The sequence below is a fragment of the Chelonoidis abingdonii genome, chromosome 6, assembly GCF_003597395.2.
Source record: "Chelonoidis abingdonii isolate Lonesome George chromosome 6, CheloAbing_2.0, whole genome shotgun sequence".
Classification (NCBI taxonomy): Eukaryota; Metazoa; Chordata; order Testudines; family Testudinidae; genus Chelonoidis; species Chelonoidis abingdonii.
Window position 1 is genome coordinate 81,951,171 of NC_133774.1, and position 22,745 is coordinate 81,973,915.

Consider the following 22,745-nt stretch of genomic DNA (forward strand, 5'->3'; position numbering starts at 1 on the left):
GAGGCATTAATGGACAGAGGACTGTTCTCTCAGGATGGGTTTCAACTGAGTAGGGAAGGAAATAGACTTCTATGATGGAGGCTGGCATAACTGATTAAGAGAGCTTTAAACTAGGAATTGGGGGGAGATGTCCAGGTAATCTCCACTCTGGATTTTAACGTTGAGAAGGAAGAAAACAAAGTAAGAAAGGATACAGCCGTGGGTAGGAGAATGGACATAAGGAGGAAGGGTAGTGTAGATACCAGTCTAATAGGTGATACTAGCAGTAGAATGTCAATGCCTAATCAGGGATGGCTAGCCTAATTTTGGCAATTAATTGGTCTTCAACTATTAGCGGTAAATATGGCCAATGGACTGTGATGGGATGTTAGATGGGGTAGGATCTGAGTTAGTACAGAGAATACTTTCCTGGGTGTCTGGCTGGTGAGTCTTGTCCACATGCTCAGGGTTTAGCTGATTGCCATATTTGGGGCTAGGAAAGAATTTTCCTCCAGGGCAGATTGGCAGAGGCCCTGTGGATATTTCGCCTTCCTCTGCAGTGTGGGGTATGGGGGGTCACTTGCTGGAAGATTCTCTGCACCTTGAAATCTTTAAACCTTGATTTCAGGACTTCAGTGGCTCAGACATAAGTTTGATATAGGAATGGGTGGCTGAGATTCTGTGGCCTGCATTGTGCAGGAGGTCAGACTAGATGACCATAATGGTTCCTTCTGACCTTAAAGTCTATGACTTTATTAACAGAAATTTAGTATGGGAAAGCACAAGGAATGCAGAATCAGCTCTGATCCTGCCTAGGAGGAAGGGTTGGAGAGAGGCAACCTCTTATTAGGCTAGATTGATTCTATTTTAGGAAGTCCATCTGGTTGACCATTGTGAAGCTTCCATCTCGTAGTACAAGTTAGCCCCAAGATAAGAATTTAATTTGTGATCCATGGAAACAATGCTATTATAAATCTTGTTACTTTGTATTTTACTGTGAATGCTATTAGAAAGATACCATGTGTAGTTAACAACAAAACTCCACACCCTCAGTGTTAATGAATGAGGCACGGACAAGTCATCATCTTCTGACCTGATCAGAAAGGTTTACTTTTGCTCCTGAGATTTCCCACACAGAAGACATTATAAAACCAAGGGGAAATATTGGTATCTCAGGGATAGCTATGACTTGTTGACTATTCCAAGCTCTGCTACTGACTAATCTTGTGATATAGGGCAAATCTCCTAACTTCTCTATGCTATCTGTAAAATAGGGGTAACAATGCTGTCTTTGTGAAATGCTTTGGAATCTACTAATGAAATGCGCTATACCAGGGGTCGGCAACCTGTCAGAAGTGGTGTGCCGAGTCTTCATTTATTCACTCTAATTTATGGCTTTGCGTGCCAGTAATACATTTTAACATTTTTAGAAGGTTTCTTTCTAGAAGTCTATAATATATAACTAAACTACTGTTGTATGGAAAGTAAATAAGGTTTTTAAAATGTTTAAGAAGCTTCATTTAAAATTAAATTAAAATGCAGAGCCCTCGAGACGGGTGGCCAGGACCTGGGCAGTGCGAGTGCCACTGAAAATCAGCTCACATGCCGCCTTTGGCATGCGTGCCATAGGTTGCCTACCCCTGCGCTATACAGTGCTGCTATTTTATCACAAAAAATTAGTAGGAAAAAACTCTGGCTCTGTGAAATTTTCCTATATTATGGAAAGGAGCCAATTAGCACTTGTGTGCTGACAGAGGCAATTCAGACCCATGTTTTAAAGGCACCCTCTCAATATGCTTCTTTAAGGGGTAGCCTAAATGTTATTAAGTCTCCCTGGCCTTGCACAAATACAAAGAAATTACTTCCCTTCTGAGAACACCCCCTCCGTGGTTGAATATGACTATAGGTGGGGCAGATCTGTTTTTCAACATCCAGTGCAGTAATGGTGCTTTGATACAATGGGTGTTGAAACTGGTTGTGGATTTGGTTGGTTGGTGTTGGGGTGTGTTAAGACACAATGCCTTTAATTTGGTCCTGGTGCAATCATTTACACCTGTGCAAAGTTCTGATGTGCTCATATTTTCCATACCCTTTGTACTTGCTTTGCACAGCTGTAAGTGGTCATGTCAGGGGCAAGATAGCTGACAATCAAGGCCAAGGAAGTGGCAAAGTGGATCTAAGAATAAAAAGGGGAAGAAGTAGTTTATCAAAGGCCAGGGTGATAGGATGTTATACAGATGCAACAGCTGGATATACTCTCAGACTCATGAGGTAACAAGCCCTTCTGTTACCTTCTATGTCAAATGGCTAATCTGAGTTGTTTTGAAAAATTCTCTCTCAACAAGCCTATGCAATTGGGTTAAGTAGATGTTTTTACTGTGGGTTTTTGTTAATTGAAATATAGTTTCAATTATATTCTTGCCTCTTTCATTAATGATGCCCACCTTTCTGCAGGACCCATAGAGAGGGCACAGGTTTCTGAAGTTCTGTGACTCTGAAAACTAGTGTGAAATTCTGTAGTGAATGTTTGATCTTAATTTGGTAAATCTGCCTGGTGTTTAGTGTGTGTGTGTCCTTGTTTGTTTGGAATTTTCTAAGGATTGAGAATGAAGAAGACCCACCTTTTTGATAGACAGGGTTCTTGTTTAATTTCCTAATTCTGGAAGGTGCTCAGATACAACAGTGCTGAAGAGAACAGAAATGTAGTAATTGTGTTACTTTTTGTTTGGACAGATTGATTAAATAGACTGAAAAAAGTCACTTTTCCAATACTAATCAGTTAGTACTATAGACTGTTCAGCGTAAAGGACATTAACTTTCTCAATTCATCCTCCTCCTTAAATATATGTAAGGAGCTCCATCTACCCACATTATTCTTCTCTGCTCTGTGATGCAAAAATGCACGAGTAGAAGCTTGCCAGTCACTAAATTAAGATACAGTGAAGTCACAGATGGAAAAAAAATGACATTTTAGTTCTGTCAGAGAACATAAGGGCCAGTCTACACTACCAAAAAGACTATTAACCCTAAATCCAAGTACTATTCCTATAATACGATTAGAGAATCATGTTTTCTGTGCCCCCTGACAAATTAAGAAAAAGCCCTGGTATGAGAGGGGCATCCCTAATTGTGGCAGAGAACTGTGTGCTAGCATGTTTTCTTTTTAATAGTGTAGCCTGAGCCTAAGGGAGAAGCTACCTTATCTCATGCTAGCAGATTTGCAAGGAAACTCTTAGGGTGTTTTAATTCCAGAGAGTAAAATGAAAGTGGCAGCTAGCACAGAAAGGCCTGTTTCCAGTGGTAAATCTTGTTTCAAGGAAAAATTGGGCCCTCTTGGTTCAATTTAACTTTCACTTATACTTTTACTTGAGTACTAAAGAGCTCAAATCTCCGTTTAACATAAGCGGACATTTTAGGCTTAAGTGTATCATGTTCATCTCATTAAAAAAAAAAAAAAAAAAAAACCACTCAGTTTTCACGAGTGAGTAACAACTAAATCCAGGTGTCTAAAAGATATGATTCTATGAAGAGTATGTTTGATTATATTTTTTTTTATCCCCCTCCCCACTTAAACAGCTCTCCCCTCTACTTCAAAATGAGCATTTGCGATGCACTGTGAAAGTCTTACAGAAAAAGCTTCATACAGACATAACTTAAACATTCCTTTATTGTCAGTGCAGGGTGTATTAATGATCTGAAAGTGCATTTCATTTTATCTGCTGCTGTGGAATAGCACTTACTCTCCCACTGAAAAACAAAACCATCTAGGGTAGCAAATGAATATGAGTTGCTATTCGGTCAGATGGACTTCATCATTACTACAAAATGGAATATAAATCAAATAACTAAAATTTGAATGTTAAATATGTACATTCCATACCAAAGAAAATGTGGTTTGATAATGTATGGAACAGTTTCCAACCATTTGTTCAAAATCCCTTCAATCTGGTCTCAGAATAGCTGCATTTCCTTCATTGGTTTTCATCATTTTGAAACTCTAGCTTCACAAGCTGGTTCTCAAATTTTTTAACATCTACGCGATGCTTCATTAGGAACTGCCCATTTAAATGGAAGACAGGTATGTCATACTTATATTTGTCATACCACACTGCGTTCTCTGGAAGGGTGATATCCACTTCCTGCAAAATAAACTTTGAAAGAAAAGAACTAAATGTTAAACATTTTATAACACTGGACACTTCAAAAAAAAAAAAAAAAAAAGCTGCTGTCTTTCATCACATTTCAGATTTACTTTAACAAAATGGGTCACATTTTCAGCAGGCCTCTGTATTTGCTCTGGCATGGAAACACAGATTTTGCAGGCAGAAAATGATTATAGCCACAGACTTTGCTTGTGTACTTCCAACGACCATCTGAATGTTTAGCCCAGCATGGTTCCCTGGATTCCCAGTGAGAAACTGTACCACGTATGATCCTAGTCATTTTCTTTCTGCAGGTGGGTCGACAGGCATTTTCTGTTTTGCTCAGGGGTGCAGCATTTCTTTGTGTCTACTGCTGGCACGATTTGCTCTACATTCAAGCAACTGGGGTTCAAAAACTGGTCAAAGTGCACTACAGACAGCTGGCAGAATATTAGTTGGGGGAGGATGGTGGGAAAGTACTCAAGTGACACAGGGCAAAGAATATTTGATGGATCTGCCTCACAACAGTTTTGCTGCAAACTGCATTCTAAACCTGAGATATATGTATATTCTAGTACAGTGGATCTCAAACTTTTGTACTGGTGATCCCTTTCACATAGCAAGCCTCTGAGTGTGACCCCCCCTTATAAATTAAAAACTTTTTTTTATATATTTAACACCATTATGAATGCTGGCTGCAAAGCAGGGTTCAGGATGGAGGCTGACAGCTCACGACCCCCCACATAATAACCCCATGACCTCCTGAGGGGTCCCAACCCCCAGTTTGAGAACCCCTGTTATGGTAGCAAAAGCTTTTTAAATAGCTGCAACATTGTATTCATTGGCTTAGTTTGCTAACACTTACTTCAGCCACAGTCTGAAAAAACTTCTGAATAATGAGTTTTAGGAAATCCGTGCTAAAAATTTCTTGAAGAGCTTGCCCATGACAGACTAATGGATGCAAATAAAATCAAGCGATTTTTCTTTTACAAAGAAAGGTCCCATAGAAACTATTCTTTCTATATAATATACACAGTACTGTATTTCATTACCCTGTTTTTATATGGCTCAAGCACTTCTTTTGCTTCATCACACAGAGGGCACGGGCTCTAACGGAAAATAAGCAGATCATCTTAAAAGAATAAAACATGCAGATTATTCTGTTAACTTGTTTCTAGATATGTTATATGCTATCATTACTCCAGATGCTGGTTCTCTCCTCACTGCTGCATCACTTTCAAAATCTCACTTTAATCTGCACAACATAGATTGCAAGAGTGTAAATTCTTTTTTATATAAGTAATAAAAAGGAAATCTCCCTTTTTATCTGGTCAACACCTCTAAGATTTTTGACTCTACCTTTAATTTGTGACAACAAAAATATTTTTGAAATGTTGCAAGTTCTAAAAGCTGACACAGCTGCATGGTTTAAGGCAAGTTATAGGATAGTAATAGGGTTGATTTCTACAGTCGCTTCCCCAATGTATATCTGGAAAACTTTATTGTATATCTGGAGTGACTCCAGGGAAGTCATCAGTGTATATTATTTGGCACATAGTAATTTAACACAAAATATAGTCAGGAAAAACATGATGGTTCTGTCTCTTTGCCATGAAGTACTGCTCACAGATGGAAAATGTCTATTCCTTTGCTCCCTCTCCAAAGCTTTCTTAGGGTATGTCTAGCCTCTGCACACCTTTTGCTGTGTAGTCTACCAGAGCTAGATTGAATTCAGTTTGTGTGAGTAACAGCACTGAAGACAATGCGGTATAGGCTTCAGCGCAGATAATACAAGCGTAGCATGGACCCTACCTAGATACACACTTGGCCCACTTGCCTGTGCTGTGCTCTCTTCAGTGCTGTTACCCGTGCGAGCTGGAGTCAAGCTAGCTTGGGTCGGGTTGGGTAGGCTAGACTGTGAAGAGACACCCTTAATGTTTGAAATCCTATGCAAGGTACTAAAGGACAAGTCTGGGGTGCAGCTGCTTTTGTTTGTAACCTGTGGAAGAGCTGGCGATGGTGAATCGGCTGAGCGTATGTGTTACTGAGAAGGCCTGACAGAATTTTGTTGCATGTAATCTGATGCAGCAGACTAGACTCTTCAAACTAAACTTATGGGATGCTCAACTTTTTATGGCTTATCACTGCTAAGGTAATGGAGCTGGTAGAAGCAGAACGGCAGATGGATGCACTATTTCTCCTTACTAAGGGTTTGTCCAAGCATGCAGGTTGCACCATTAGAATTTGAAGTGGTTTAAGACTTGACTTAGTTAAAACAGTGCAACTTACTGCTTGGATACTCTGGCAGGCCTTGGCTACACTGGCGCTTTACAGCGCTGCAACTTTCTCGCTCAGGGGTGTGAAAAAAAACACACCCCTGAGCGCAGCAAGTTACAGCGCTGCAAAGCGCCAGTGTAAACAGTGCCCCAGCGTTGGGAGCACGGCTCCCAATGCTGCAAGCTAAACTCCATCAGGATGTGGAGTACGTGCAGCGCTGGGAGAGCTCTCTTCCAGCGCTGGCGCTGCGACCATACTCTTACTTCAAAGCACTCCCACGGCAGTGCTTTGAAGTTTTGAGTGTAGCCAAGCCCTCAGTGTGGCTATACATTTACAGGCACAACTTAAACCAGGCTTAAACTGATACAAGGCTGTCCACACACAAACTTGCACCAGATTAAATGCAGAATCACACCTTTAAGTTAACTGGGGAAACTGTGTATTTAGACCAGGCTTTTATCAGTTTGAATTCACACTTTCAGTTATTTTGATGCAAGTCTGTGTGGGGACACTTATTTTGGATTAAGAGTTCAATTATTTTGATTGAACAACAGTTAAAAAAACCAAGCCTTGTACTGAAATAAGTAAAGGTTTGGATCTAAAACTATCTAGCTATTTCATTTCCAGCCTGTGTGTGCGGACAAGTGCTAAGTAACAAAGCAAGTCATGGCACTTTACTCCTTTAATAAAGCCAGCACTGAGTTCCAATGGGAACCATGCCCAGAAATAATTCTGTGCTCTGACTCGCCAAGAGTCTCTGCAAACAGACTTTAAACTGCTTTTATGGGACATTCAGCAGCTTGCGTATATGTTCAATTGCCCTGGCTGCAAACAGAATTTGAATTTAATACAGAAGAGAGATCCAGATGTGCTGGGCAACAGAAGAGGCTGAAAGGAGAAGTTTTTATTTTTACAATATATTCTCACTTATGCTGAGCCTCATTCATGCTTACTCCTGTCCTTACTTATAAAAAAAAAACAAACAAAAACACAAGCCTGGGGTGAATGGGGATAAACTGAGAGCACAAATTGGTCTATTAAAAGCAGCCTGCAGTTTAGTGAGATCTTGTTTTGTAAATACCAGTGATATGACACGTTCTGTGAGATGTGAAAAGTACTTTACCTTAAGCATGTATTCAACAAAAGAGGCAAGTTTAGAAAACTGTTTCAACTTTGCTATCAGAAATTTTGGTCACAATTTCAAATTGCTAATCAGTATGTATGCACAATCATACAAAAGAGCTTTTTCCAATTATTAATTTCTAAAATGAATGCCAATACTACCTACATTATTGCCCTTTGGATTACGAAAAAGCACAGTGCTGGATCAGATGGCAGAGAAGGAGCTGGGACTTTGTTTCCTCTCATAACACACATTCCACTAATTAAGAAACAAATGCTGACTTTTTTTCCTAGAAAGTCTGCACTTTTGTAATATAAATTTCACTTTTTTCCAGGTTGGGTAGACAAAAAAAACAAACATTACTTGATGAGGGAGCCTCTCCCGTCGCATCTTCTTTCAGCAAATTCACACTTTTTTCATTTTATTTAAAATTCACAACAGTTTACACTTACATAGAAACTTTCATCTTAGAGCATTTTGCAATCTGTATACGTGCACCAGTATCAGACTCCTGAGTAATCTCAGGACCTATATGTAAATCTGTGGTAGAGATCATCCTCGAATCGAGGGATCGCCAATCAAAATCAATAAATAACATGCTACAAAAACAATGTGCAGAAGGTAAAACTTTAGCCAAAGGCACCAAATAAAACTCCTTCCTATGAAAAGTGAAGTGAGATCATTGATACTTCTGCAAAGAACACAGGATTTCAGTTAAGGTTCTACATTGAAATGTGACTATATACAAATAGCCCCCATTCCTGCTTAACTGATGTGCTTGCTGGGTGCATTCAGAGTCCTATCTGCTCAATCTTCAGACAAAACAACTTATTGCTTTTTACCCCTATTAACACTATAGAGCCACCAAAACAAAGGCCTTGGCTACACTGGTGCTTTACAGCGCTGCAACTTTCTCGCTCAGGGGTGTGAAAAAAACACCCCCCTGAGCGTTGCAAGATACAGCGCTGTAAAGCGCCAGTGTAAACAGTGCCTCAGTGCTGGTAGCGCGGCTCCCAGCGCTGCAAGCTAATCCCCATGGGGAGGTGGAGTACGTGCAGCGCTGGGAGAAGCGCTGGCGCTGCGACCACACTCACACTTCAAAGCGCTGCCGCGGCAGCACTTTGAAGTTTCGAGTGTAGCCAAGCCCGAAGAGGGGATGGTTGGATTTTATTTCTCCTGGTGCATCATTGACAGAACTAATGTTAAATCTTTTCAGCCCCACTGACACGGATTTTGCACAGGTGTCACTGAGGGCCTAATTGGCCATCAACACTTCTGTTAGGATAGTGATATATGATAAATAAAGAATCCCAGGTGTACTCTACGCAGTAGCTGGGAGGGTGCTTCCCAGTATGGGCAGGCACTTGTGCTAGCTCTATTCGAACTTATGTGCTAAAGATAGCACCGGCAGTAACTTGGGTTACCCATCCAAATATGTACGTGGGGGTTGGGCATGATTGTACTTGGGTGGCTAGCCCAAGCAGCCTTCCATGCCACCATGCCCCACTGTAATTTTAGCAAGTTAGCTTGAGCAGAGCCAGCATGCTTGTCAGCCTATGCTGAGAAGAGCCCTCCCACCTGCTGTGTAGACATACTATTAAATAAAAGAACTTTTAACTTGTAAACTGGGTCCACAGGCTAAGGAGTCACTGAGCCACCATACAGCTCCCTCTTGCCACTTCTATAGAGTCACCGAATAGAACCAAACTATAAGGTCTCACCCAAATGATGAGCACACAGTAAGCTGCATGGAACTAAATCACTCTACCTCTAAAAGATGAAGGGCTGAGCCTTTCTGTCTGGGATCTATTTGAACCTGGAAGGCTGATATTTAAGCCCTCCTGTCTGGCTTTACAAACTCATTTTTTACCTTGGTGAACAAAGTTAATACTGGTGTATTTGTAGTGGCTGCACATAGTCGTCTCCATAATGGCCTAGAAGAATATTTTGCTAGCTGCTTTGCCGTACTCTCAAACCAAAGCATCTTTTATCCTGTTAAAACAAAAACCAGAAATTACATGCATAGTACAGTTTAATTTTTCATTAAGCTATAGCTCAGAAAATCCAATAATAAGGCAGAAGTGGTGATTCCATGGGAGTTCTGAAATACATACTCAAGCAAACCATTTTCACAACACTTCCATGTTCACAGCCTCCACATATAAATCTTAAAAAAAAAAAAAGTTTATGATGCAGCAGCCATATTATCAATTTAATGTAACCCAAGAAGCTCTATTTAAAATTTAGATTTCATTTTCCTGCTGCAGTGCTTTTGCTAAACTCTCTAACACAAATGCTGACATAAATGCACTACAATGTTTCAGCTAGACATACGCCAGTAAGAATTACACAATACTAACAGAATGCAAAGTGCTATGCTTTGCACTGATGTAATCTTGCTGATTTGCTTGACACAAAATATTCTACTTACTCAAAATTATTCCATCAAACTAGTTCTGTATCTAATCAGAATGTTAAAATGTTTCCTGCAGCAAGTAAAAAAAACCCAACTACAGACAAGATGATTTAACTTTAAGAGCATGCAAATTGTCTCGTTCTTTCTGCAAGAGCAAACTAATTGATGAAAGATGTTGATGGCTTTAGGGTCTGTTTGGTTGTGGTTTTTTAAGTGAAGTTAGTGCAGGTGCAGTATGCCTTATTGGATACTGAAAACCTTCACCCATACAAGAGCACGAATAACAATACTTCTTTCTCAATAATAACCTACCAATGAGTGTTAACCTTGGCTTCTAAGGATCACCTGTAGGATTGAGATACTTCTTTGTACTCCATGCCTATTCATTTTTTGGCCTCTGTGTTAACGATTGTCAGCAAAGATGTCAATTCTGATGGTGGTTATTGTGGATATCTATTCATTAGAAACTGCACTAGGACCACCCACCCATTTTACATAGAGTCAAATCCTACTGTTCATATTTGGACAAAATTTACATTGGCTTTTGCTAACTATAGATGACAGCTTTATATTTCATTTGAACGTATTTGACAGCTGTGTTAAGTGTGGGGCACAACACAGCAAAAGGAATATTGAACTCTGTATGAAAAGCATATTCCAAGAACCCTATTAAATAGAACTGAGTTGAAGTGTGCCCTGAACTTGGAGCATTAATATTGTAAAGTAGGGCTCAGTTAATGTGTTAGGTGAGTTAAGAAGAACATGAAGTCCAGCTTCTTAAAGCTAAAGGAGCAGTTATTTCAAAGAAGAAAAGACTTTACAGAGATGTAATTTGGCCAACAGACCCTCCCATCACACAAGAACAAAATAATATATTGGAAGAACTGTGAATCTGAACTTTATATTAACTTAGTTAATTTCCTTCCTTCCTAAATGAAAAACCATACCAGTAGTGACCCATCATCCTGACTGCACTGTCTAGGACTTTGTCCTTACCTTACTTCTCAAAAAAAGACAAATTTGCCATGCTCCCAGGAGAGACTTAGGCAGAACATGTGCCACAGATAACTTCCCCTTTTTAGCAGATATAACTTATGTCTAATATGCTAAATCACAACCTTGCAAAAGTGGTTTATCTGTAACTTGATGGCCTACTTTCAGATACTAGAAAAGAATTTGGACTTGTCACAAACATGCAAAAGGAGGAGTTTGAAATGAAATACATTGTAATGCACAGGCTGTTGCGATTGTGTCCCACTACTTCTTCAGGATGGAATCAGCTGCTCAACTGTGTGTCATATGCTCTATACTGCTAACAGACATTCTCCTGTAATTCAGCTGGCAAGGTCTTCTGGAGCAGGAGGATCTGAATTGTATCCTTGTTCTCACCACGAAGTTCCAGGTGAATGTGATACACAAGACAGTGCCATTAGTGTTGACTAGAAGTCCTTAGGCAGTGTGATGGGGTGTTTATCCTACACCAGCACCAAAAGGAAGCTGAGAAGGACCAATTAGTGTGATAGACCACACATGAGGGGTTCAGGCTGAAGAAGCAACCCCGATTGATGGAAGAAACTCAGTTGAACAGGTGTGGGCTGGGCTAGCATGAACTCAGGAAGCTGGCAACAGAAAAGGCTATAGCCAGGAAGTCTCCAGTCACTCTCTGTGTACTAGAGGGGAAACAGTAGGAACCTAACCCTGAGAGAAGAGTGGAGAGGAAAACAAAGGCACTGGAATCTTTGTAGAAAAGAGGTGAGGCAAAGCCAAAATCAGATGCCTGTAGCTCTTCTCCCTGCATTCCCTCCCCTACCCCCAGTTTTGCACTGTCCACACTGGTGCTATGTCAGTAGGAGACACTCATGTCTTCACCACATGTGCTGCAGCTGCATCAGTGGAGCTGCGCTGATGTATCACTGTAGTGCACACTTGCCCTGAACAGTATTTGGATTCCATAATGTGACCAAGCAGCTCCCTTTTTTGTGGGTGTTGGTCTGCTACCTCCAGTGGTGGCACATAGCTCCCTAGGAACCAGCTGTGCAGCTCATCCTCCTCCTGTTCTTCCCACCAGCTGCTATCCAGCATCTGCAGCACTGTGATCAGCTCCCCTGCTGCAAAGTGCAGCCCCTGCTGGAGCCACTCCACACTTTCCCAAGCCTTGCAGTTTGGAGGGGCAATGCCTCTCTGCCTCCCCAAACTATGTCCATCTTAAAAAGTAGGCATGGTCCTCTGACCTGCCTGATTCTGATGTTGGTGGAAGAAAACCTGTGGGAGGCAGAGTAGGAGCAGCAAGGCTGAAAACTGAGTAGAGCTTGGCTGCACATTGTAGGTTCCCTGGGCTGGAACCTGGAGTAGTGGGTGGGTCTGGGTTCCCTTACCAGCCACTGACAAAGTGGCAGATCTTGGGCAGCAGGTCCAGTGTGACTCTGTTTCCCCAGAAGGGGAATCTCCATAGTGACCTGGCCGGCTGAGTCTCAAAAAAGAAGCTGCAACTCCTGGAGCAACAGGGGTTGCAGAGAGAGAAGAAAATGGAGGAGAGACCACAGAGGGAGGCACTGGACAGCTATTCCCCAGGGCAGCTGGGAGGAGACACCACTGGCACTGAGTGAGTACCCCATGATAGGCAGCCACAAACTTGTTCTCATGAGCCAATCTGTTTGTACAGGGTTTTACATAACTGAAGAGGTGAGCTTAGCAATGTGCAAATCTGATTGACAATAACTGACCTCAGTAGTCAGATTTAGGAATTATGTCCACAACAGCAATGAAAGTCTACCCAAAACTGGATATGTTTGGAATTATAAAATGCAGCATGTGGACCTACTTGCATCCAAGATAAAAATGTCAAATTAAATAGCTTATATTAATTTTATAACTTGGCAAAATACTTCTACCAACCCAACAGCCATGTTTGTCATTAAAAATATTTAAATCTGTGTGTTTTTTAAGTGAAAGTATTTTTTGAGTTCAAGAATAGGTCTTCACTGACCAGAATTATTATTGATGCTAATGAATCACTACACTGCCAACTCCTCAAGCCTATGAGTTGTGGTTTCCATAACATCCAATGCACAAGTAGTAATATTAACTCATGTGCAATTCAAATATGAGTGAGCGTAAATGTCATTACTTATTAATAGATGCTAGACACAGCCCAAAATGCTAAGGAAATTCAGGCTTTACATTGCAAATCAAACTTACATCCCACATGCCTTCCATGGAATTTACAGCCTTATAGCCTAAAGAAGAGCAGGAGCCCTGGACTCAGGTTTATTTGCTTGTGTGGTGTGAAATAGTGGGACCCTACCCAGCAGTTATAAAATTGGAAGTAACTCCATTAAAGTCAATGATCCCAATTGTGGGCTGTGTTCCACCCATTCTATGCTGCTCTACTGCCACACAGCATCTCTAAAACCTATATGAGGTTGGGGGAAGATGTCATCAGATTGTATAGAGCTGCCACAGCGCGGACGACTCCTGAAGTCCCTGGTTGCCAAAATAGTCCCTTAGGGAAGCTAATGCAGGTTACAATAGCTGCCCCAACCTGTGCTAGGGAGCTGACCACAGTTCCTGAAGAACAGCTGAGGATCTGGCCCAGTGGAGGCTCTCTGTATTGGCTTCTGAGTTAATTCTCCTTCTGGTGAAAAAACACAGTTTTGGATAAAACCAAGTAATAGCTTATTGAATGTGCTGAAGGAGAGATGGGGATGTAAAGTCTAGTTCCTGTCAGCAGCAAACTAATAAATGGTAAGTACCCCAGATATTAACATCCATCACTGGGCTATATATATTCTCACCAATTCACACAAGAATTCAGGTAACTCTTGGGCAGCTCTACAGTATCGCTGAAGTCAATCTAACTGAAGTCACGTAGGAGTGTGAAACCCCCTCCCCACAAGCAACACAAGTTTTGAATGGTCCACACCAGCACTGTGTTGGCAGGAGATGCTCATGTCTTCACCAAAAGTGCTACAGCTGCATCAGTGGAGCTGCGCTGATGTACCACTGTAGCGCACACTTGCCCTGAATAGTATCTGGATTCCATAATGTGACCAAGCAGCTCCCTAAGCCTAGTCTGCACCACTGGTAGGTGGAATGCACTGGTTCCACTGATATGCAGAGTGCGAAAGTCTAATCTGTATCGATCCTTCCCCTATTTCAGTTTACAAGAGGGAAAGGAAAATGTTGTGCAGATGCCCCACAGATCCCACTCAACGTGGGAAAAATCTGTGGCATGTGGGATTTTTTTTTTTGTGTGTGGGTATTTTAATGATGAAATTAAACTGCTAACAATTAGTGGAAAACCTTTCAGTACAGTCATTCTTGGAGCACTTTTTGACATTTAAAGATCCTTCTCAGGATCAGCAGTACCTAAACAGGAAGCAAAGGAGCCTGCTAACGCCAAAATCCCTGTTTTCTCCATACTGTAAAGATATTAATAACTTGACAAATATGATGTTTGGAAGATAAACTTGGCCTCTACTACATTCCAGAAAGAGAAATTGAATAAATCTATTAGTCTCTCCTCCAGCAAATAAATCCTAGTTTTCAACATAAACTGTGATGCTGAAACTAACTTTAACTAGTTAATTAGCTGTTTATAAAGCTAAAGAAAAGAGATGCATGTCTGACTTTTTTCAACTTATTTTTAATAATGACACTTTCTTAAATAATCTCAGCTTCAAGACACTGATGTACTCTACCTCCATGGCTCTGAATGTTTTGTACCCATAATTATGAATATATTGGGATCTGACTAGTAAGGTCCACTTTTTCATGATTCTCTGTGCATAGCTGAGTGTGCAGTTGCAGTTGCATGTGCAGTTGCAGTGTTTGTGAATACCGTGTGCACATATAGTGATTAAAATTTAAGACTGAGGATCCTGAGACACATTTGACAGAGCAACCGAGATTCCCTGGACAAATCACAAGTACCTTTATGCAAAGGACTGCACTGTTAACCTGTCAGGATCCCGTAAACTATGGTAAATTTAAATAAAAGAGCAGATTGCAGCTGCTGTAATCTAGATGTTGAATGTGGATGCATGGCCAAAAAGAACAACCGTGGAAGCAGATAGGCAGAAACAGCCTGTCTTCACCTTTTTATTGCACACTAGCATAGCTGTTAGCACATTTCAGAAATCCATGGGCCACAGGCCAAACACTACTGCAGCTTTGTGTGTTTGTGACTGTTCTAGAAAATCAGAACTACAGAATGACTGTTACAGAAATTATTGTATAATGGTTACATACTTATTCTCCATTTGATCTTCAGCCTGGAAATCTAGATCCACATGCTGAATATGGTAAAAAGATCAGAAGCGGGGAAGAAGGCGCTATCTAAGCAGTGAGGAAAACATGCAGTCATTGAATGTAAGAAAACAGACTGGTGGCTCATCTGGGTGCTGGATTAGAATAGCCTTTCTTCTGGAGTTCCTCATTCACACCCAGCTCTGGTCACAAAGGAAAATGAATTTGCTGTTAATCTGGTCCCTTTTACATATTTAACTTGTCAGATGCTGGTATGAAGGACAGTCCCTCAAGCAGAGACAAAGGGCAGTGCTGGGATGATGAATCCCAGTGCCCAACAGCTGGACTAAATGGGGGTACTGGTGGGATCCTCATAGGGTACTGAGGGACCTTACTTAAGGGTTCTATCTTTTGTACGGTGTCTCAAATTGAAGTTGCTGCTTCTCTCTCTCTCTCCCCTCTTTTGCCCCACAACAAAGTCCCTCTTGACTATGGGAAGGGAAGGGGAAACTTCTTCTGTACTCCCTCCCTCCTACCCCCATGTTTTCTATTCTATTTGCATTAGCCTACTCCATCCTAACTCCCTCCCCATCATTGTTGTCCTTTTCTCTTCTCTAGCCCCATTTTGGGGAACCTTCTTTTCTCATTTCTGGGGACTCTTCCTTTCTGAATCTCTCTGCCCAGCCTCTGCTACTGCTCAGTTTTCTGGACCAGCAGCTAAGCAAAATTTACACAATTTGGTCAGTTTTACTCCTATCCAACTTATTATGAACAGCACCAGTGAAACTTATCAGGTTCACTTTGCTGATGCCTCTGCTAATGAAAGGAACTTGCCAACTTTTACATATTTAAAGTCTTGCCAGTGACCCATTATTTGATCTCCAAATGATGTCATGACTGGTAGTCTTGGCTCAAAACATGTGTGGTACTGGATTAACAGGGGTATTGCATGTTAGGCTTGGTAGAGTGCTCTTTCCTTTTCAGACAGAAGATTAATAAATAGTAGGAGTGGAGTATTTTTTCTGGAATTCTAAACAAGTTAAAAGATCCTAAACGTACTGCAGTTCATAAAGTCTTAAAGTATTACTTTTTTCAAGGGCACACGGCATACTTTAAAAAAAAAAAATCTTCAGAGAAAAACCAGTTTTTCATGTCAGAATTCATTCATTATAAGCATATTCTGTAACACCATTTTAATATTCACTTCAATGGAGGAATGTTACGAAATCTGTGCACGCTGTTACAGAAGATGTTCTGAGAATAAATCATCAGCATAATGTCCCACATCTCTTCCTCCTGCCCTTAATTATAATAATTTTAAAAAATGCTACAGTCCTACAGCACTCCATCCTAGGTTAGATTAAAGATATTATTTCATGGTAATGCGCAGGAACCTATGTTTAGTTTCAGACAATGGAATTACACCCCTAAAAATATATTGAATCAACATTCTTGACTTTGACCAGATATATATTCCAAATTCAAAGCACACTGACATACAGTATATTGCTGTAATAGCTGTGAAACACAGCTGTCTTTCTGAAAGACATGCAATCTTGTATATAATGGCTAGTTATCATAAAGTAGGATTTATGAGTTTAAAAGCACATTTTAAACAGCTTCATTTGAGCTATCAAAGAAAACTTTAGAGTGAAGTTATCCATTCTAGTGCGGATGGGGGGGATTCCTAAAGAATTTTGTTTCCCATTGTCCTCCTTTCTTTTTGAAGATATTTTCTGAATTCTCAATATCCTCTACAGATTGGAAGTCAGATTTTATTAGAAAAGTTTCTCAGTCACTGTTAATAATAACTTGGCTAGCAAATAATCTACATAGGTTTGAGGCTTATGCTTTCTGTTAAGGAAAGCATAGGTTAAATATATAGACATGCCAAAATGCCTATTTTGCCATTTACAAATGACATTACACTACCTCTTGCTTAATCTGAATGTCCATTCCTATCACTTTGATTGCAATAAGTAGAGGATAAAGTTATCTAGAAGACCACTCAAGAGCATAATAAAAGCATATATAATGCACAGAAAGTCATAGAATTTCAGTAACCACTTCTGAACAATACAGATGAGTTTCAGTCATGGGTTTTATTTTCAGGGACAAATTTTGATAAATTATCCAAGTTCTGCACAGAACTGCAAGTCTACTTGTGTATACAACTCCCACAAATACACATAGAACAATGGATTGCCAAATGGCTAAACCTCTGTCTGCACACACACATTGCCTGAATGTGTGCAAAACCATGTCACACCCATCTTTGTGCCCATCAGTGGACCTCTACTTCTTGGCCTCCAGTGTCAGTCTTGCCTGAGGGCTGTGTTTTTCTGTTTTGTTTGTTTGTTTGTTTTTTCCTCCCTCAGAATTGTGATCTTCCTGTTGATCAAATGGATCTCTCCCAGGGCCAGTGATCAAGTTATTTGACCATAGCTGCTGAAAATCAGAAAGCAATTAAAGGCAGAAATTGTAGTATAGTATTGGGTAATTAATTTATATTTTAATACAAATTATTTGTTCTTTATGGATATGATCACATTGACCAGTGAAAGTACTTTATATGCTTACATACAGAATATGTATAGTAGCTATCTTATTAGCAAAAACAGAATGGTGGTTGTTTTATAACTAATGACAAGGCATTATAAGTGTGCTGGAAAAGGCACTTTACAGCGCTGCAACTTTCACGCTCCGGGGTGTGAAAAAACACCCCCCTGAGTGCTGCAAGATACAGCGCTGTAAAGCCTCAGTGTATTCAGTGCCACAGCGCTGGGAGCGCGGCTCACAGCGCTGCAAGCTGCACCCGTAGAGGATGTGGTTTACATGCAGCGCTGGGAGACCTCTCTCCCAGCGCTGGCGCTCCGATCACACTCACACTTCAAAGCACTCCCGAGGCAGCACTTTGAAATTTCAAGTGTAGCCATACCCTAAGATTTCTTTACGTTAATACTAAGTGTATTTGCAAACATCTAGATTATCAGAACTGCTATTGTATAAAATATTTAACATTTGCAACACTAAGATGCATATTGTAGCATGTACAATTTCATTTACTGATATGCTGTGTGCATCATCCTTAAATGAGGTCAGAACAAGTACTGGATTACAGAAAATGAATGCTGTTCTACTCTGAAAAACAAGTTTACTGACAAACAAGTTGCTTGTGTGCATGTAGTTATTCATTCCATGGGGGGCAAACCCGAGCCCACTTATTCACTGACACTTTAAAAAACCCTTGCACCCCAATCTGGATATATGCCGGTTATGTGATATGTATGTATCTTTTCATCCTTGCAAACGGTATCTGTAACCCCCCATAACCCAGCCTGACCCCAGGTGTACAGTACCTTCCCTCTCAACCTGTGTATATCTCATTTCAAGCATTTACTTTAATAAAAATTTTAAATCTGCTTATGTCATTGGTAAAAATAAGGGCCAAGATTTCCCATTTAGGGCACAATGGTAAAACTGTATGCTTCTGGTATACAAGAGAGCTCACCCCATGGCTGTCACTGATGTTGTCTACCACTGGTGCAGCTCCTAGTGGGAGGATTTCTGATGATGTTTATGAATCGGTTTTCTCCTATCTATCTATCTAAACCCTCCTTCAGTGTCTCCCCTCTGTTTGCTTTACACCTTATCTCTGGATAATCTCATCCACACACACAGTCACCTACCATCTCTGTGCAGATGATTTACAGAGCTATCTTCTACTTCAGACCTGTCTCCTTTTGTCAGAACTAAAATCTTAGCCTGTCTCTCCCACATCCTCGTGGATATCCCAGCTGTCAGCTCAAGCACAAATAGAGTTCTTAGCTCCCCATCCCCACTTCTCATGAAGACCTCCCAGCTATTTCCTTTCTTGATCACCATTTCGGCCTGTAATCTGGTGTCAACTTTGCCCTCTCTCTAAGTCAAGAACATAAGAATGGCGGTACTGAGTCAGACCAAAGATCCATCTAGCCCAGTATCCTGTCTACCAACAGTGGCCAATGCCAGATGCCCCAGAGGGAGTGAAACCAACAGGCAATGATCAAGTGATCTCTCTCCTGCCATCCAGGAGTCCTCATGCCTAGGCTATATCTTAGCATTGCAGACTCTTTCTACATAATATCCCTAAGATACAGCCTTTCTGATCCACCCACACAGCTAAATCACAGGCTCTCATCTTGTTTCTGTTACTGCAACATTTTTTTCTGTGGCTTTGACAAATGCAATCTTGGCCTGCTCTTATCCAATCAGAATGCTACTACAAAGAATTTTCCTAGCCTGTCACTTTGACCATGTCACCCCTCTCTTTGCAACCCTCCACGGGCTTCCTCCTTTTCTATCATATCAAATGTAAACATCACACCTTCCCTTTCAAAGCCCTTTACAGATTATCCATAAGGCTGCAAGTCTGTCATGGATTCTGTGACTTTCCGGAACCTCTGTGACTTCTGCAGTTGTGATGCAGCTGGCCCTAGGGCTGAGCTGCTGGAGCAGGCCTGGGGCCAGCTGCACCGGCCGCTGCTCACGCAGTCCCAGACAGCTAGTCCCAGGGGATACTGGAGCAGCCGCAGGGCCCCAGGCCACCCACCCCCAAAGCAGCAGTGGCATCCTGGAGCCGCCCAAAGCAGCAGCACCCCGGACCCTCCCAGAGCACCATCAGGGGTTTTTACAGCAAAAGTCATGCACACGTCACCAGCTGTGAATTTGTTTATTGCCTGTGACCTGTCCATGACTTTTACTAAAAATATCCATGACTAAAACGTAGCATTAACTGTCCCCACTCTACCTATCCACTCTCATTCAGCATTGAAAGGCCATCTCCTGTTTCCAACTGGCCCACCATATTGGTCTCCACTGCTCACTTGTTTAATTTTCAAACAAGCACCTCCATTCTTTCTTCCATTACATGCCCTCATGCCAGTAAAGAACTCCCTACAAACATCCCCAAAACTAACTCATTATCTTTTATCCTGCTCCTAAACCAGCTGTAAGCTCCCTTTTCCCATGATGCTTATGAAAGCTCCATGGGGGTTAAGCAGCTTGAGTACTGAGGCAAGGGCCTGTAATACTGATTCCTTGAATTTCCCCAGCAGTCCTTCAGTATGCAGCTATCAGCTGCTGTCTTGTACTTAGATTGTAAGCTCCTTGGGGCTGGGACGCTCTTTGTGTTCTGTTTGTACAATCCCTACCTGTAGGGTCTTGGTTCAAGACTGGGGCTCCTAGGTGCAACAATACAACTAACTCTGAATAATAAATTCTTAGTGGAAACAGGGTGTAGATGTATCAGTCATTGGGAGCCTATGAAATCAATGGTGGAAGGACAAAGCACCTCCAGACAGCCACTTCTGATTTACTATTTATCACTTCGTGGCAGTTAATTAAATCAGGCCTGTTCTCTATGGGGAGAAGACGGTAAAACTGCACACACATGCTGGTCACCAAGTCTGTGGTGGGTTTTCTTTGGAAAAAAAAAACCTCCCTGCCTTTTGTGGAGTCATTTGTCAAATGATCTTTTTGCAGTATTTGCTCCGCTCTGTGGCGTCACACCAGCTCCAGGCTATCGCTAGGTACGTCAAGAGGACCTCTCCTGCTCTCCCCTGCGTGGGCCAGGCTCGGGGCGATTACGTTTACACTGGATTTGTTCTGGAGCTATTTCACTGCCTCTTGCACCGACACCCACCCGCTTGTGCAGACTCCGCAGCGTACCCTGGTTTCCGGCCCCAGCGCCATGGTGGCCCCAGCAGGAAAGCGGGCGCCGCTCACTTCAGCTGCGCTGCAGCTTGAAACCTGGTCCTCTTCTAGACAACCCAGCGCCTGACCCCAAGCGAAGCGAAGCAGGGGCACCGCGGAGCTGCTAACACACTGATCCCGCGCCTGGCTACTCACGCGGCTGCAGCTGCCCGGCAATGAAGCCTCCAGCTCGTACGGCGCTGCCCGGCCCGGCTCCCCAGACTCCAACAGCAGCTACTGCTCCGCCTCAGCATTTCCCCCGGGCACAGGAACGGACCAGCACCAACTTCCGGACACTGCTGCTTGCACTGCACTCTCCGCCCACCGCCGCCTTTCGAGCTGTCCCCGGGAGTTTACACTCAAATCTCCAGGCTCGCCCCGCCTCCTACCCTGTGCTAAGTTGTTGCTCCTTAAATAAGTTTTTTGCGCCGCTTTGTTTTCCTGCCCAGGGAAGGCTCCAGTCAGCTAATAAAATAAACACAAATAAAGTGTAACCTTCACTCTGCATGGATTATTTGAAAGCAACCCCTAAAGGTTTCCCCAAATAGTGCAATGCCAGGGTTTCTTATTTAAAAATAATGGTTGGACCATTTAAGATTGTTCTAAAGCAATTTTGTTAAAGTGTTGGCAAGGCTGTATGGCAGTGTTAAGGACTGTTATTAAACTAATATTTCCACTTAGCTGTCAACATTTAGATCCCAGTCCTGCAAGCTGATGTCAGTGGGACTAGGGGTGACAGGCATGGGATCTGGCCAGGTGGAGCAGCTTGGGGAATAGGGGCCTTGTTGCAGGTAGAGCTGGTAGTGCAATCTATGATAAGGTGCTGTTTTCAGTTGCTTAGAACTCTGCCAAACTTCTAAGTGCTTCAAGGTGAAATTTTGCATGCTAAGTGTCTGCCACAGGACATGGTTGTTTTTAGAAAAATTCAGAAAAAAACGTTCAGCTATTTATGTTGTCTTGCCCATAATGTTATACCAATACAATAAAAACCAGCAGGATCTTATTAAGAGGGATAAGGCAAAGATGCCACATTTATTGTAAATATAATAATAAAGCAAAAGACAAAAGTAAACAACATTGTTTGACTAATTCCTATTACTACTTATTCCTTATACACACATATATTCATTCACACAATCAAAGTTGCTCATGCCAAGTTACTGGCCAGGTATCTTGGTCATGAGGATGAAGCCGAGTCTGTAAGATGCACCTAATGCTCCTGGAGGCTGGCAGCAGAACCAGAGACTCAAAGTCCCCAGTCTTTAGAGCCCATTCTTATAGGAATTAATTCCTATGTTAGTCTATGGAAGCTGTTTCATCCTGCTGTTGCTGACTCAATCAGCAGATGACACATTCCTGGTGGCTCCACACTGTCTAAAGAGGCACATTCCTTCCAGGTGTTTGGGGTGAATTCCAGTTTACCCTCCGGGGGTTGTCTGGTGGTTCACTTGACACATTCTTTGGCCGATGGATCCTTTCTAGGCTGGCACCTCCCTAACCATTCACGTACATCAAACATTCATCAACATACATTCCATATCTTAACCATATTTTAATTTACTGTCTCCACCACTTTTGGAGTGTGTGTTAATTCCTATGAGACTCCCGGCCCTGTAAGAAGGTGGGGGTCTGTTTATTTACATTGTATCATTTACAGCTTAAGGCTAGCATAGTATTTACTTCAAGAACAAAGTCAATTGACTTGTTTGTAAGTTTTACATAGTAATAGAGTATCTTTCACAGGACAGATACAATCAGGGCTTTGGCTACACTGGAGAGTTGCAGCACTGGTAGTGGCTTTACAGCGCTGCAATTCACTCACCATCCA

General features: G+C 41.8%; 1 protein-coding gene across 4 annotated transcripts; it reads right to left on the bottom strand.

Annotated features, from left to right (window-relative positions):
* Positions 1-3,628: 3,628 nt before the first annotated feature.
* C6H5orf63 (chromosome 6 C5orf63 homolog) lies at positions 3,629-21,251 on the bottom strand. Of its 4 annotated transcripts, none has more exons than XM_032798566.2 (5): positions 21,074-21,251; positions 15,188-15,387; positions 9,392-9,513; positions 5,174-5,230; positions 3,629-4,130 (listed from the first exon to the last, which is right to left on the bottom strand). In XM_032798566.2, exons 3-5 carry the CDS (start codon positions 9,503-9,505, stop codon positions 3,951-3,953), a joined length of 351 nt encoding a protein of 116 aa, XP_032654457.1. In that variant the 5' UTR covers positions 9,506-9,513; positions 15,188-15,387; positions 21,074-21,251; the 3' UTR covers positions 3,629-3,950. The 4 variants fall into 4 exon arrangements, with proteins under 4 accessions (XP_032654457.1, XP_074923284.1, XP_032654455.1 ...); XM_075067183.1 differs by having other exon boundaries at positions 15,188-17,632; XM_032798564.2 differs by lacking the exon at positions 15,188-15,387 and having other exon boundaries at positions 21,062-21,251.
* Between the last annotated feature and the right edge of the window lie 1,494 nt (positions 21,252-22,745).

What these genes read in the sequence shown, in the direction of transcription:
- C6H5orf63 (XM_032798566.2), bottom strand. Translation starts at nt 9,505, where the DNA reads ATGCTTTGGTTTGAGAGTACGGCAAAGCAGCTAGCAAAATATTCTTCT. An exon ending in TATTAACTTTGTTCACCAAG is followed by an intron (nt 5,231 to 9,391) that starts GTAAAAAATGAG and finishes ATTTTCCGTTAG; the next exon opens with AGCCCGTGCCCTCTGTGTGA. An exon ending in TTGAGCCATATAAAAACAGG is followed by an intron (nt 4,131 to 5,173) that starts GTAATGAAATAC and finishes TTTCTTTCAAAG; the next exon opens with TTTATTTTGCAGGAAGTGGA.